Source organism: Thermobia domestica, chromosome 18, assembly GCF_964235325.1.
Source record: "Thermobia domestica chromosome 18, izTheDome1.hap1.1, whole genome shotgun sequence".
Lineage (NCBI taxonomy): Eukaryota > Metazoa > Arthropoda > Insecta > Zygentoma > Lepismatidae > Thermobia > Thermobia domestica.
Window position 1 is genome coordinate 127513517 of NC_137471.1, and position 18113 is coordinate 127531629.

Genomic DNA, 18113 nt, shown 5'->3' on the forward strand with positions numbered 1-18113 from the left:
ATTTAAAGAAGCCTCTGGTAATAATATATTATGATAAGAAAAAGAATTTTACTTTGAAATCATAATATAGTAATAGAATACAATTTTCGGTGATTGCCGGATACAATTTTGGGAATCTTTCTGGGAATATTTCCCAAAAATATCTTCCCGGGAATTTACCCATCACTACTTCAGGCTCGCGGAATCAAACAGTGATGCCAATTTCGCCTATTTTTGGCTAAAAAAATACCCTATTTGGAGAGTTATTTGGGCATAGAAACCTACGAAATGCTTATAGCCTTAAATATAGCTTATTTTATGAAACTCTCTGCTATTTTTTGCCTTTTTTATAAGCCGTTAAATAAATTCTAAAATTATATTTTTCTTTGAAACTCAAATGTAACTTTTTAAAGAAAAAGTAAGCTTATTTGCCATTCGATATTTTACATTTTATTAACTGGTTTCTCTTGACTGGGGGTGTTTTATTACGCGGTGTTTTATTACGCATTTTTTTTTTTCTTTTTTTTGGTAAAAATGCTTATTCCTGAAGGTTATTTAGCCTATTTTCTTCAGAGATTGATGGCAACACTGTAAGCAAACAACGAAAGCGATCAAACGAGAATATTGTTTTCAAACAGTTATTCGGTATTTTATTTAAATGTGATTGTATGTTTGACCACAAGTATAAGTTCCCTCTATGAGCGTTCTTGTAAGTTATTTCATTAACACTACTAGCATAAAATAAATTGGAAGTATCAAGCACAGTTGCATATTCGTATTAAACGTGAAGTCATAATGGCTGGTGAGGCGTCTGTTAAGGTGGAATTTATGTGCAAACAAGAAATCGAGAATTGTTTTCCTCAGGAAGATCCACTCGAAGGGAAAGGGTGGACATACGAACTGATGACTGACAACAAACAATTTATATCATCTACAACGGACGGAGATCAAACAATTGTGAATGATGTAGCTATGTATTCTTCGGATGTGAAATTAAACATTGATGCAGTGAAATCAGAATCTGTGGCAGAAGAAGCATCTGTATTTGATAGTAATGTAGATACCCTAAGAAAAACAGTGGCTGAACACACTTGCATGCCGTACTCCAATGCCAACAAAGAATTTACAACAAAAAGTTCAGACTCAGTTGGGCCAGAAAGGTAATGTTAAGTTTTCTCTATTGTAATTTGTTCAGATTGATAATACAGTTACATGGGTTCTAAAATTTTACAGGTGAAAAGCAATATTTCTCGAGAAATAGTTACCTGTGGGGGATTCCTCGAATGTAAATTAATAATCTACAGTTTGAGAAAACCCAGACGGTTAATATACAGTTTGGAAGTGCTACGGCACACATAAACCAGCTGTACACAAGAAGAGAATTGATGGATAACATCCATAAAAAAACCTTATGGGGCGTTTACACTTAGTCGATTTGCGTTCGATTCAGTTGAATTGACGTCACTTTCAACTTAATCGACCGTGTAAACGGGACTTCAATTTAATCGCTTGTTGATCGAAGGCGACTAATCGACTGGCAACTGAATTGAAAGACGTTCTATTTTATTCTGCTATAACACCGCAAATTGTACCAATTACTGCTTGCTTGGACATCTTTAAAATTGCCAGTCGATTTCGAATCGACCAGAGGAGAGCGAGTCGACAAGCATCATTCAATTTCGGTTGAAACAATTGAACACATCCATCGATCTGATTCGGCCTAGTTGCTTCGATTTAGTCGCAAATGCAACGGGTCGATTTAGCCGTGCGACTAAATCGACCAAGTGTAAACGCCCCATTACGTAGCTTGTACCTGAATGATGTAATGTTTATTATTGATTACACATTTTAGAATTTATGCTGTATCTCCGAACCACATGAAAATCGGATAAAGTACTAAAATGTACTTCATTTGGTTCAACGAAGTTACGTTATGTTAGGTAACCGGCCATTCCATCGTAACGGATGTTACATTTGGACGAATAGAAATTGTTATAGAAATGTTCTTACTGGGTTAAGATATATCAAACTGCCTCGAAACATCACCGTTTGTCTGTGTATTATAGTAAACACTTAATTCGTTACATATACATGATACCACAACTCAGTGACAGTGAAAAATGTGGCGTAACGGGCGTTAAAGCAATTGGACATGCACTTTCAGATGCATGTAAAGTTAAGCCAAAATCTGCGATGGTCCAGCTCAAAATTTGTCTCCAACTGTGTGTGCACTTTTCTGAAAGTATGATGTTATGAATATTACAAACAGAAATTCCATATATGTAATGGCTTTTATTTTAAAAGATGTTCAATACCGTAACGGGTGTTACACGAATTGTAACGTGTGTTTGAGCTCCTTCGTGGCTGAGCGGTTGGCGTACGCGCCTTTGGCGTGGGAGACCCGGGTTCGATTTCCGGCGGGAGCTCATATGGTTCGGATTCCACGTTAAACAGTAGGTCCACGTCTCATATAGCCTCGCTGCTGAACGGGACGCTAAACTAAAATCAACTCAACTCAACGTGTGTTACACAGTGCGAATGAACTTAAACCAACTTCACATTTAATGAAGATATTATGTAAGGAACAAAATATTACAATGTTAATAGACAAAAAATTACACATGTAGTACAGTGTAGGAAATAAAAACACACACGTATAAATCAGAAAAATGTAGGAAGTTTCAGTATTAAATATGTAGGCCTGTTAATACTCTGATCATCAACAAAAGTCAATTCTTCTTATGTTTCAGTAACATTAACTCTGGAACTTAATTGCTACACAAACTTTACGTTATTTTTTATTTTGCATAATCCGATTTGGCAGTTTACCAATCACGTCATGAAAATGAATTATACTGTGCCGTGCTGGGAAAATCAGCGCCCGAGGCGAGAGTATATGACGACGGCGCCCCCGTACATATTAGTGAGGTCGACAGAGCAGCCGCGAATCGACACTATGGTTGGGGTGAACCGTAAGAAAATTTTCAAAAATAAACCCTGCTTTTCCTTGATTTCGAGGATTTTTATTACTTTTTTCCTTCCATTTTACCGTATATATGTGCACATGTATTTTCATAACATGAGTAACATTATAGGACCAATTCCTAAAACAGGAAGAGGATTTAAGTGGATATTAATTTTTACTGATATGTGAAATTTTTCTTTTCTTTACCTCCCGAATTCTTCGCCCCCTTACTTCGGCGCCCGGGGCCATTGCCCCGAACCCCCGTTCCCTTATGGCACGTCACTAGCGATGGGTAAATTCCCGGGAAGATATTTTAGGGGAATATTCAATGGGAAGATTCCCAAAATGGAAGTTTATCCGGGAATTTATGTACAATCAGAAAGAAAATTGCATTCTATTACTGTATTATGATTTCAAAGTGGAATTAATTTTTATATCACAGTATATTATTACTGTTGTCCACAGAGGATTCTTTAAGATGTATATTCTGATCGGTACTATGTTACTTTACTAACACTTTATTATATTTAGAGAGTACGCATAAATGTCTGTTTATTCACAACATGTTCTATCAATTAAATGTGTGAAAAAATTATATAGTACCAGTTTAAATTGACTGCACAGACCTTCTTCTGGTAAATTACTTTGGTCTCTGTCACTGAAATTTTCTTATTCTTTATCGTAACCAAAAACCACACACGTCTCTTGCTGTGTTTCATCTTGCTTATCAGCTAGTACATTTGTGTATATATTCTCGTGTTTGAAATACACGTCATGAGGACTAACTACTTTCTTGGTAGAAGGCACATACGCCTTGTATCCATTTGCCTCATTTCAGTAACCTACCATTCTACCAACTACACTTTTATTGTCCAACTTGTTTCTAAATCTTTTCGGTATGTGTACATAAAAGCCAGTACCAAAAACTTTTTAATGATTTAGTCTGGTTAATTTCGGAACACCCCACAGTTCCATCGGATGTTTATTTGACACATTCGTAGGTACTGTGTAATTTAACAAGTACACTTCAGACCACAATACGCAGCAGGCCGCAGACTTAAATCATTGACCCTGTTAGTTCTACAATAGTACGATTTTCTCTCTCTGCTGTACCATTCTGTTCCGGCGTATATGGTGCTGATATCACTAACGTGATACCCTAAGTGTTTTTTTCTAACTTCGTCACTGTCAAATTCTTTTCCTCCATCACACCTAATACACTTTATCGTGTGATCAGCTGTTTTTGCTTCATTTAAGGATGTTCTTGAACACTTCATTACTGCATTCTTATGCTTTATAAACAAAATCATACGATATTTACTGTACTCGTCTGTAAAGCATACGAAAAATCTTTCACCCCGAAATGAATTCTCAGACATTGGCCAATTCACATCCACGTAAATCACTTCACCTATCACTTGCGACTTTTCTTCTCTTAGCTTAAAAATTTTTCTATGAGCTTTTCCTAAAGCACATCCATCACAGAACTCACCTAATTCTTTGTTATTTACACTAATTTTCATTTGCTGAAGAACTGTTTTCACGTGTCTTTTATATTGGTGTCCTAACCTTTCATGCCATAACTGAAGAGCATCAGCTGTTGTTGCAATGTTCACATCTGCTGGTTCAGTAGAGATCACTACGCACATATTCATTAAATACGCATTTTTGTTCCACTTACCAGTAGCTATGACACACTTGCCCTTTTGTACAGAAATAAAGTTTTTACTAATATACAATCTGTTTCCATGTTTCACCGAACTCAGTACCGAAAAGAGATCGTCTTCTAAGTTCTGGAACATACCACATATTGTCCAAATACGGTTTAGTCCATTTCCCATTTACGAACGTTTCAACGTTCACGCGACCGTGACCGTAAGCGGAAATCTTTTTGTTCGCGACTACTACGTCGATTGGAACACTAAACTTCTCATACGATGAGAAATATTGTTTACTATACGTCATGTGATGCGATGCGCCAGAATCACATACCCAAGCATCAGCTAATGGTACATTATCCAATACAGAAAGTGCTGCGCCATCCACTACTTTAACCGTGCTAGTCCGCATAGATCCATTAGTCTTTTTTGACGCTGCTTATATTTTGCACTATTTCTCTTGGCACATTTCGACTGAAAATTTCCGTATTCTTTACAAAAATAACATTGGATGGTGTTTTTTTTTTTTTTTTTTTTTTTTTTTACACACACTTGCGTCTTCGTGCTGTTTTACGATTGGTGAGTCTTGTGATTGTTTCTGCTATTTCTCTTGCATTTTTCGAGGTTGACTGCGCGCGGCAAATGCAGATGTTGTTTGCCCTGTATCACACACTTGCATATGCTTCTCGATAGTATGCAATTTGTCTACCAATTTTTGCGATGTCTTTTACATTCGTCTAGTGTTCCCATACGTTTCTGAATTCTTGAAATTCCAGTCCAATAGTTGCAAGAATTTGTCCATGTAGGAACTCTAGAGGTATATCGTTCGATCCATGTTTTCTTAGGTCCACATTCATATCAAAATACAATTTCATCACACTTTTGCTACGTAAGTTGCAACACTGACTTCACTTCCCGCTTTATGATAAAGAAGTTTGCTATCAATAGTTTTAGCCTCTGTACACTGGACTATTCGTGCACACTAACAAGTTTGTCCCATATCGCTTTCGCGTTGTGTAGGTAAGCACCAAGTCCGCAAATGACTGTGTTAACGAACCGGCAATAAGTGATGAAGCTTTTCCGTTATCACGTTTTCACTGTGCTAATAACTTTTTATCATTTTCTGAGATAGTCTCTCTATTGAAAACTGGACACTTCCGCGAACCATCTATTATTGCTACTAAATCGTATTGTTCAAACAAAATTAGCATATGCCACTTCCATGTCGCCCACTTGGAGCTTCCCTCCAATTTTTCAATCTGTACCTTCGGATCGGCCATGTTGGCAGGAAACACAAAAAGTTTAACTTTGCACTTGACACAGTCACACACACAATGTTCAATTTAACAGAATTCTGTTCATGGAAACACTGGAAGCACTACAGAGTTCTTGTCTTCTCTTCCTCCAAACTAATTCTTCTTTTCTTCTGTATTTTTCTCTGCTTCCCTCGCTGGTCCCATAACCAGCTGAGAAAATCAGGTATGGCAATGGATACACGTAACTGTGCAGAAAGTGATTATATTTCTTGAAGCAAAATAACAGAATGAACTTGATGTAAATATGAAAATACTAATGGTTATAAAATCAGGAACTACAGAAATTAGAAAGTAGATTTTTTTTGTTAAGTGCCTTCATTGTATTTTCCTGCTACGAATGACAACAACTTACTCCTCTCTCTCCATGGTAAGCAGCGTTGCCAGACTCGCACACACATCCAGCCACCTAAGGTAGTTCCATTTCCCTCTCGGGGATGGCGCAGGAACACACATTAAAGATTTTAGTTTCCTTCCAACAGAACCGATTTTTATTCGGACTTTGTCAATATTCCCAATGTCCTGTGGAATGTAGTGTATGCAAGAAAAATAATCGTCCTTATCTACAACATATACGTATCTTGCTTCATTACTTTTAAATTTCAGTGTATACTAACAATGTTTATTATATGGCATTATATTACGTAAGTGAAGAGCTACCTATTCCGATATTTTACGTGGAATAATTGTACATAATTTATAACGGCAAAATAAAGTAGTGCTTTTTCTATAAGCATACAAAAGAAATTTACTTAAAATAGCAACGTAATACGGCATAATATCAAATATTTCTTATAAATAAATCATACATAAAAAGGAATTAAAAACTCGCTGTTCCTTAAAAGGATTTATTTCAGAAGAGTTTTAGATATGTACTTCACGTACCCATGTTGATACATATAAGTAGACGTAAAGATTGTAACGTGGATTAAAATTAATGCATGTCAAAGCATATAGATGATAGTAAAATCACTGGTAGTGATTCGTATACTGCTTGAAATGACGTATTTTGTGGAAAATTTTCGATGTTTTTATACACTTCCTTTGTTTCTTTTTCCTAATAGTAAATATTTTTGGTAGCTGTAATTGAAACAACTTCCGACAATTACTGAATTTTCTGGCTCAAACATTAATGATATATTACATAAGCATTTTCAGTGACATCGAACATCGATTTTCACTTATGAAAAAAAGAGATGGTTATTTCCATAGGGTAACCTACGTTACGTGGTGTATACTGAAGTCATGTTTCATACGTTACATACACACACACACACATATATATATATATAGGCACAATTTGAGATAATAAAGTAAAGAAATTCTCTAGTTTGGAGAATAGAATTTGTAACCCCTGTGTAATTCTGAGTTCCATATTTTTAAAAGATTTCATGAGATAGTAGAATAATAGATGTCAAGTATTCGTGAAACATGACGTATCAGTGCCTGGGAAACTCGTTAGATTTGAGATTAATTATTTTATTTCTGTATGTTACATGCAAATCTATGCATTTCTTGGTATTTAGTATTAATTAAATCCATTTGGATTTCATTTTTTTGGAATTTGTTACAGTTGCAATAAACACATTGTACGCAGAAAAGCAAATACTTTTTTTACACGAAAACAAACAGTTTCTCATTCAGGTGTTAAATCTGATACTTCCTACCAGTTTGACAAAAGATTTAGTGGAACGCACATGTTAACACATAAAAGTGACAAACATCAGACATACCAAAAGGATGAAAGTGGATTTAGTCAATGTTCAACCTCGCCAAGACACATTGTACAATATACACTTGGGAAGGTTCATAAATGCGAAGAATGTGGAAAAATATTTAAACGAAAATCAAATCTCTCAACACACATTACAATACATACAGGTGAAAAAACTCAGACATGCCATGAATGTGGCGAGGCATTTCTTCGATATTGTGATTTAGTATCACATATGTATATACATACAAGTGAAAAACCACATATTTGTCGTGAATGTGGAAAGGCCTTTATTCGACGTTCAGATTTAAGAAAGCATATGTTAATTCATTCAGGTGAAAGACCTCATGTTTGTCAAGAATGTGGAAGGGCCTTTATTCAACGTTCAGATTTAAGAAGGCATATGTTAATACATACAGGTGAAAAATCTCATGTTTGTCAAGAATGTGGAAATGCGTTTTTTCGACGTTCACGTTTGGCAGCACACATGTTAATTCATACAGACGAGAAACCTTATGTTTGTGAAGAGTGTGGTAAAAGATTTAGAAATATTTATAAATTCGCAAAACACACGTTCGTACATTCTTCTACAAATCCATACACGTGCCAAGAATGTGGGAAAGGATTTAAAGAACGTTCAAGTTTGTGCAGACATAAGTCAGTACATACAGGTATAGAATCTTACACATGCCAAGACTGTGGAAAGGGTTTTACTGAACGTTCATATTTGGCACGACATATAAAAATGCATACCGGTGAATATCCTTATTTTTGCCAGGAATGTGGAAAGGGATTTTGTGAACGTTCAAGTTTGGCTACACATAGTTTAATACATACAGGTGAAAAACCATACTTATGTCATGGGTGTGGAATGGCATTCATCAAACGTTCAAATCTGAGAGTACATATGTTAATACATAGAGGTGAGAAACCTGTTTGTCAAGAATGTGGAAAGACCTTTATTCGAAGTTCAGATTTGACAAAGCATATGTTAATACACACAGGTAAAAATTCCTATGTTTGTCAAGAATGTGGCAAGTCATTTACTGAACGTTCGAATTTGGTAAGACACACGTTGATACACACAGGTGAAAAACCTCATATTTGTCAAGAATGTGGAAAAGGATTTACTTCACGTTCAAATTTGTCCGCACATATATTAATACATACAGGTAGAAAGCCTCATACATGCCAAAAATGTGGCAAAGCATTTATTCGACGTTCAAATTTGGCATCTCATATGCTAGTACATACAGGAGAAAACCCTCATATATGACAAGTGTGCGGTATCAGATTTAGGCACATTTCAACTTGGCAACACAGAAGAGCACATATGCTTAATTTGTAACTCGTACTAAGAACGTGGCGAGGGATTTAGTAAACGTTCAAGTTTTGGAAAGCAGATGTCAGTACTCGTATGTGCCAAGAACGAGGCAAATATTGGATTCGGCAACACTTTATTGTGCGCAACTGTAAACTGTAAATTTTCTATGCGGAAGGAGATTTCGTAAAATAATTTAAATATAGTAACACACGTGAATACACTCTTACATGCAGGTAATAAACATCAGTCATGGAAAGAATTTTTAGAAAAGTTCAGACGAATTTCCGTTTAGAAGGTACATAATTTATTATAAGGAAGTGGAAAACTAAACAGCTCCAAAATTGTAGGAAAGAATCTACTAGAACGTCGTATTTGGTAATACAATTATCTGAAAACATAAAATCCTCACACTTGCAAGGATTGTTCAAAACTATGTTGATACAAGTAAGAAACATTGAATACGGGAAGAGTGTGTCAATGCATTTTACATGTAGCACTGTACAGGTCTCCCTTTAAAGGGTACATATCTGGCAAGAATGTTGGAAAGAATTTTGTGAAAAAACACTTTTGCAACATACAGTAGTGTATCACGTTAGAGGTATCATACGAGCCATTAGCTATGGATGGGTATTAGCGTCACATTTCGTTGAATAATATTACCACATATCGTCCAGAAATTTCATTCGCGGCAGAAGTGTGAAAAATAGTTTAGCCTAAAATTAAATTTGATGTTAGAAAAAACGTTAAAAATGTTAATTACACGTTATGTTAAAAGACACAACATTCATAAATTCCATCAGCAGTATAGAAACTCATACAGCACATACAAGTAATAGCTATTTGTGTTGAAAAGGATTTTTTTTTTTTTTTTTTTTTTTTGTAAGATATTTTGGAGGTCGCTTAAGTGGCGAGCATCAACCTTAATATTTTGATAGGAATTTCGGTGTGGAACCCAGAAAAATGGTCAATGGTCCCCAATAAATTTTATGATAGAAATGACTTTTCTATACATCTATCGCAGTTTCTTTCGACTATGAGCAACATTGGAAAATTTTCAGATATAAATGACTAAGTAAAATATCAGGCTTTCTAATTACTAAGTCCTTTAATTAGTGTCTAGCGCTCCACTTAGTTTTATAGCTTATTGTGTTTTAAAAATTACCTAGAGATTACTACTAGACGTGTCATCTAACTATGATGTTCACCGTCCCATTCACTACAAGTTATTTGGCAAATTGAATTTACTGAGAGAGAGATCTTTTTTTTTCTACCTGTCTTCTTGTATTTTATAGTCACGTTATGTTCGCAATATCAGTATTTGTTTTTTAAATTCGAATTTCGCTTTGGTGTAGCCATCTCGAACGGTGATGCTGATAGCGGAGGAAGCAGTCTGATAATTTTCACAGATCATTTCAATCTTCGAGAGTGACAAGGATTGTTTTCTATTTCGCGTTCTTTAGCACAGTCATACATTTCATTTGTAACATCATTGGTCAACGGAGCTTCGTGACGGAATCATAAAGCCCGATCGGGTTATAGTATTTTCATGCATTAAAATTGTTGTTTGGTAAGACAAAGGCGCGATGTCTTTTGTGTTTTTGCGATCTCCCTGCTTTTAGCTCTTCGCCAACCAAGCATGCTTATGTATAAGTCTCTTGATTATTAAAGCCAGCAAATGGGCGAAGAATGCGTTTTTAGGACGCACGAAAATTGCGTTTCAGCAAGATCTTTCAACTGGTCAGGACGAAATCAGAAGAAGTGGATCATATTACAGAATTGTCACGCCCTGTCAGCTATCGATTCCCCTTTGATCCCAAAATTCACCAGTGGGTACATCTTCATTATGTACATTCATGCCCAATAATTGTCGCATATCTTTAACTGTCTTCTTTCTAAGATTCTAATTTAATAATGATTTTGTAGGGTTCTTTTAATACTGATACTATTTGTATAACCGGTAAATGTATATTTGTGGTAAATTTAACAGGAAAACAGTTAAAATGCGATAATTTGAATGAGTAAAACAAAATGTTGCTAAATTGATAAAGATTTTTTCGACTTATTTTTCTTATCTACTGTTGTTTTGACATGAATTTTGCCACTTACATGTCTTTGCCGATTATACACATACTAACATTATAAGAATTCGTTATCAAATTAGATTCCTACAAAAACATACTTGCAGACATGCTACAATTTTTGACATGAATGTGTGTTGTAATTAGCTGCAGTTGTTCAGAAGATCAGAACGTGCTTACATACAGCCGCAGACCTCGGCATGCCGTTGTTAACTGCTATGAATGAAAAAGTGATCCATGCTTTTTCCTACGCCTCGCTGCACAGAAAAATACCGGTCTGTACAGCTGAACAGATTGACAATTTAAGTTCATCCCTAAATTTATGACACAGAATTATCATGAAGATAGGGACGTTTGTTTTTAAATGTCTATAAAACCTTAGCATTATTGTTTCTCCATAGACTTTCATTTTAATTATTCTATTATCTTTCTGGCAACAATCTTTGCACAAATAATTAGGATATTAGACTAATAATATAATCGAATTTACTGGAATGATAGATAATTATCTAAGGCTGAATTAGGTCTTCACTTAAGGTATTCCACCATTTTCACAGATGCAAAATGTAACGAACAGTTTGACATTTTTTTTTATTTTACTTATGATAAGTTGTTTGAAAAGAGAACGATCCTGTACGTGTAAATAAATATAAATACTGGATATTGATAATTTGTGAAAAATATCAACAGGAATCATGAAATTTTAGTTCAATATGTTTATATTCTTTTCTTATAATAATTCCATCAGTATTATCGCTTTTAATTTGCTATTTAGAATGAAGAATTTTCTTATAACTTCTCGCTTTATTAATACTTCCTAATAGAAAAAGGAAGTATTTATCTGAGCAGCGTTATTTCAGTGACAAGTTAATTATGTGACGCTTGCTTGTCTCTTCTTTGAGATAATCATCAATTCTGACGGTTTGAAAAGTGATATCAATAGTTTATATTTCTCGTGTTCTCTAATAAATTAATATTAAGAACGGAACGACCGTTGACGCTGAAACAACTTAATATCTGATATTTGTTTCATAAAATTATCAAAATGCTGGTATATACGGTAACAGTAAAAATGAAATATAATTAAAATGTTTCAGTTTAACGTCCGACGTTTATGCCATTTAGAGTAAGGAAGATAGATGATTGAGACACATGAATTATGATGGAAGAATTGGTGAAATAAGAATGTTATAGAAAACATGAGTATTCTGAGAAAACTTACGAACACGGCGTCATCCACCACAAAATTACTTGCCCAGAGATAGAACTAGAAATCATACGTACGCGAGGTAATTGTTTGCCTATTGATCCATCGTGCTCCATAATAGAAATATGAAATATGAGCAATTATGTTGTTATAATAAAATTTTTGTCTTAAAGTTTCCAATAATTGATAAATTAGCTTTTATTGTTAACGTTTTTCATTGAAATTAAATATTTGACGTTGTTGGTGTTTCCCACTAATAATAAAATACATTCATGTGAACTCAAGAATATAATTCGAACCGAAAATCTAAATGTGCAATTTCCAAAAATGCTATTATTGAGTACAATCCACCATTGTTACCGAAGAGGGTGTGTTATCATTGGTTTCATTACCTCGTGGTTATTAAATATTGACATTTATTGAGAAGAAGAAGTGCTTTCGCGCATTTACAATAGAAGGAATGTCTGGTAAAACTAATGTAATTGTTTTCAATTTATTAACATTTCCGAAATAGAGGGCCGAGATATTATGATTATAATGTAATAGCTGTGATAGAGATCGGACTGACTGATATATTAGCATTTAATTTAGAAAAATATTAACTCTTTCATTTCTGTATCGCAAAGTATCAGATATGGGCGATAGAGCAGGTTTCCTTTATCGATTGTTTACTGTCATATCAATCATTTTATTAGTATCTGGAAGATACTGGAGATTGAACAAGTTTCATTTATTGATAATTTACTGTCATGTGAACAATTTTGTTAGTATCAGAAAAATATTAATAAAATGGTTCATATAACTGTATATAATCGATAAACGAAACCTGTTTGGTTACCAATATCTACTACTTTGGATACACAAATGGAAGGATTAATATTCGTCTAAATTAAATGCTAATGTATCATTCAGTCCGAGCTTTATCACAGCAATTCCGTTATAAAATATTTCAGCCTTTTTTCGGAAATGACAATAATTTGCAAACAATTACAGAAGTATTATCGGACATTCCTTTTATTGTAAATGCGCGAAAGCACGGCTCTTCAATAAATGTAAATCTTTAGAGACCGGGAAATAATGATAACCGTGACAGATATCCCGTTCAGTAACAATGCTGGATTTGATTTTGAAGAAATTATATGGTACTACCAATCTCACTACTATTGCGTCATTGAAAACTCATTCGTTTAAAACGTACTGCATGTGACATTCCGTAATATTCAAAGAAAAATAAAAATGTTATGTGAATGTTCAAAAATTTTATTAATTTCTTTTCTGGAAGTAGAAGTTGAAGAAAATTATACGAGTAAGCTATGACAAGTTTCCAAGTCTCGTAGTGCACAACACTGTAACCTTTCTCCTGTCATTTTCATCAATTTCCTTCCAAAATACAATTTAAATAGGTTATTTCAAAGATCGACTAATTTCCCTTATTCATGCACTTACAACTGAAAGAAAATGTACCATGTAAAATTTCACAAAATATTATCTCTTGCTCTCACAGTCAGTATTGCCAATCACAAACTATATATTCTATGCCTAGTATCTCCGCCAATACGTAAAGATTGTACATCAATATTACGTCACAAGCAATCACAAAACTTTTAAATCACGAATCATGACAGAATCGTAGTAACACCATCAAACATATGTCAAGCAACACAATATTTTTATCTCGAAATACCTGGTAGCCGGAACACTTTGTGCAGGGTGAGTGCTGAAATCGATTGCTACTACCACAACTAACGGTTATAATGATCTTCTGACACGAGCACGCGGGTTATACCAAGGAAAGATAAAACATAATATAAGATATCAAATTATTTAAACAGGTAAGTAGTCCAACAAACGCAGTAGATAAGTGAGACAAGCACCTAGGAACCAAACCGTATGAGTTCACACCAGTTATACCATACCATTTTAGATTGCATCACAATAAGTTTTATAGTGAAAACTTATAACAAGATATATTATTCGAATCGTGATTCAAGATAATCTAGGTGACCCATCCCAAAGCATTCTGTTAAAAGCTATGACATTGATCTTCAATACACATACTCATACACCACACAGAAACTTTCCATAAGGCTTTAGTATCAGAAAAAGACATGGTACTAAGCAGCCATAACCTTTCATCGATAGGAACACCTATAAAACCTTTACGTACATTCAGAAATGCACGTACGTTACAGTGCAAATTTTCATCTCTGTAGTACTCTTTCCGTTCCGTATTCGTCTTTAGTGATCTTATTTAAGCTAATATTTATGCTTTAATTTTCAGTGATGCTATTTTAAAACTCCAAATATCATGGCACTAACGTTGCACTGGTTATAATATATCGTACATACACAATAAATCGGTTTTGGAACTCAGACAAGAATTCAACACTGTTGATCTATTGCACACTCAAACCGTTACTTGCTGCATACCGTTATGTACAACTGCGCAACGCAGCGCTAAAATAGAATTGTCATGTCGACAATGTAATTCTCAATACTAGAAAAAATATATTTCAACCTGGTTAGTAATTTTGTGTTCCTAATATGTGCTCGATCATTGTCGTGCAGATAATTAATTATATTTAGCTACTGAAAGAGAAAATAGTGATTATCTGTAAACGTATATGGCATAACAGATAAAAAAATATTGTTTTGTGCACAGGACCTGATGAGTACTTTGTAAAGTAAGATTCATTAAAAATTGTTAATTTAAAAATCAGAATTTCGCTTATTTTGTGCACGTGTTTTATTTTTCGCAGTATTAACATAAATTGTATTTAAAATAATAGTCACTTAAACATAATCGAAACAATTAAACGATTTAAAAAATAAAGAATTATTTAAAATTATACGCACAGCTCAGGAATGTAGATAATATATTTTTAGTTATCTATTTCTACCTGAAAAAATATACGGAGTAAAAGTACTAAATAATATCGGTTAACAATATTGCTATAAGGGAAACTTCTTATTTTATAGGTGTTTCTAGCAACTTCAGCTTAATCTTCATTGCTCTTGAAGTGGTTTAACTTTTAACATAACTCCACATAAAGAGACTGTTTGGTTGTGATGTGTCTTAAATATTTTTAAACTTAAATATATCCTGACCGTCTCCTTTAGCGTGACCGCCATAACCGTGGCATGTAAAACTCAAAGGTTTCATTTCATTTTAAATGTATCCTAAATTCGACATTGTAAAAGTAAATTATAGCTAGTATTTGTAACTACAGCAAAGTAAGGACCGAGGCTTCAATACTTACAAGGAAAGTACTTGGGCTCGAACGGGTGAGAACTAACAAAAAGGAAAGCATGTGGAATGCTAGAACCTTGGAAGAAAACAGTAATGTTCGTTTTTTCTGCAAGATGGTGTAAATGTCCGTAAGAGCAGAACAGAATAGAGCACGTGCCATACCGACAGGGCATGTATGACTTCTGACCCGGGCCAATTTTGCTTAAAAATGTTGGGGTGATGGAAACTTATCCCATTATTTTTCGGGGCACACATGTTCAAACAAAACGTATTGCTGCAGGGCCCCTCCCAAACAGGATCCAACAATAACTTTCAAATGGCAAGGGGTCAAGTAGTATTACGTGTGAAAAGTTTTGTGAAAAGAAACAAGCTGCAACGGGTTTCTCGTCTGTATGTGCACCTTATGCAAAATGGTGGTGATACTCTTTCATGGCAATTGTGTTGACATTTTGAATCCCCTCCATTTTCTACAGGGTGAGCGTAGAGACTTTGGACATTCTTCGTCTTGTTTCTTTTCACAATAGATTTCCAAGGATATACTACTTGATCCCCGTTACCATTTGAAAACTTTGTTTGACCCTGTCTGGTAGTCACTGGGAGACCCTAGGACATAACTTTTTCATTCAAAATATATGTCCCTAAAACTAATGGAATACCTATTCGCCGATATTTCTATCCAGTGCTAAAATGGCTTGGGATTAGAGGTTATAAAAGCCCTTTTGTTATGGCACGTGGTCTACTTCGTCTTGCTGTTGCAGACGTTTATAGCATCTTGCAGAAAATTGGACATCACTACTTGCTTCCGGGGTGCTAACGTCCCTTTCCTTACACGTCCCTTTTTGTACGTATTAACCTGTTCGAGCCCAATTATTATTCTTGTTAGTGTTTGACTGAATTCTTCTGAAACGATCCATTATACATGAAACTCCATAACTACCAAACTTGTATTGTACTATATATATATATATATATATATATATATTTACATCAGATAATCATTATCACAACAAACACTATTCGAAGCTTTCTTGCACCCACTGGAAAACGTGAAGTATATTAATATTTATTTGCATATATTGTTATTGTAGACTGTTCCCATAATGACCACCGACTTCGATTTTACAAAATTTGAAAAATAAATTTCACTTTTTATTTAGTGGTCAATTTAACCCTCGAGAAGTCGCGCTGAAAAAGTAACGCGAGTAGTCGCGCGCGGTCAAAAGGACCGCACGAACATAATGTGTTGCAAATATCGTTTTAAACATTTTTGTTGTATTAGAAACGTAATTTTGTATATTTTCTGATTAAGAGGGAATAACATTTTTATTATTGTAATAAGTTTTACAGTAATAACTATTAGAGAAACCTACAATTGGACATGTCTTTTTTGTTATTTCTCATTTGGAATTTTTTTTTTTTTTTTTTTTGTTCGTTACATATTTCTTTCGATAGATAGCTACGTACTTGTTTTACTGAAAATTCTAAATCTGATGATTATCTTTTTGTCAACTCTGGTTCGTCTAAAATTAGAAATGCAATAGTGAATTAGTTAAAAATATACTATATAACATAACACTAAAACAAAGCTTCACAGCGCATTTTACATTGAATTAGAGCTCACTCGTAGCTAAGTGGTTAGCATACACGCCTTCGGGGTGGGACTTCCGGCTTCGATTCACGGTGGGACATCATGTGGTTCGGATCCTTCGTTAAGCAGTAGATCCACGTTTTACATAGCCTTGATGCTGAAAAGGGCGCTAAATTGAAATTAAATCAAATTTACATTGAATTATTTTACGGTCCTGTTATTTTGAAATTTCACCTATACAGCACTACATTGAATTATTTTAGGTTATCTTCAAATTTACACTGTTCTACACTTCGTAGTTGCTTATTTCGTTCTCTCCTGCTCTGACTACATTTGGGGAATCGCTGGTCATTTCTGGGTTTAAGATCTTCAGATTCGATTGCAGACTCCTCACTTCACCTTTCGTGTTCACTTATATATATATATATATATATATATATATATATATATATATATATATATATATATATATATATATATTTATTTATTTATTTATTATGATCTTCCTCAGACAAAGCTTCCACGAGATCATCTCGGCTGATTTATCCATAGTCCATTCCTAAAATTTCCCTCCCTTGTTTTAAGCTGTTCATTTCCAATTTTCTCTTTTTTCATACTTGGTATCAGTTTGTTAACTCTGTCGACCTCTTTTCTGTCCATTAAAATAATATTTATGTTTATAAAGCTTAAAACATCTCCAAAACAAAGGTCAAGTGCAGAGCGAAACACTGAGAAAAAAACATTACACGGTTAGTCGCGCGCGGTGGAAAGCACCGCAGAATCACTAAACAATCACTAGTAGTTAAACTAAATAACGGATAACGGAGTGATTGAGCAGGAATGTTTGGGAAGGTGAGGGGGAAGATTAGCTAGACGGAGAAGTCTGTCGGACAAACCGAATGGACACACGATGCTTTTGACCGCGGCGCGACTACTCGAGGGTTAAAGGCATTTTGTTATACTACCATTAAGAAACCCATATACATCATATTACGAATCAATCATTATGGAACAATCTCATGTGTGACACGCAGCAG

General features: G+C 34.6%; 1 protein-coding gene across 2 annotated transcripts in view; it reads left to right on the top strand.

Moving 5' to 3' along the window:
* Positions 1-566: 566 nt before the first annotated feature.
* LOC145675846 (uncharacterized) overlaps positions 567-18113 on the top strand; it is a 43466-nt gene continuing 25919 nt past the window's right edge. The window contains exons 1-2 of one of the 2 annotated variants that reach the window (XM_081746582.1): positions 567-1139; positions 7489-16418. In XM_081746582.1, the coding sequence (XP_081602708.1) occupies positions 775-1139; positions 7489-8905 (1782 nt within the window). In that variant the 5' untranslated portion in view covers positions 567-774 and the 3' untranslated portion in view covers positions 8906-16418. Of the gene's footprint in view, positions 1140-7488; positions 16419-18113 lie in introns of those variants that run through there. The other variant, XM_081746583.1, reaches the window with a different exon arrangement.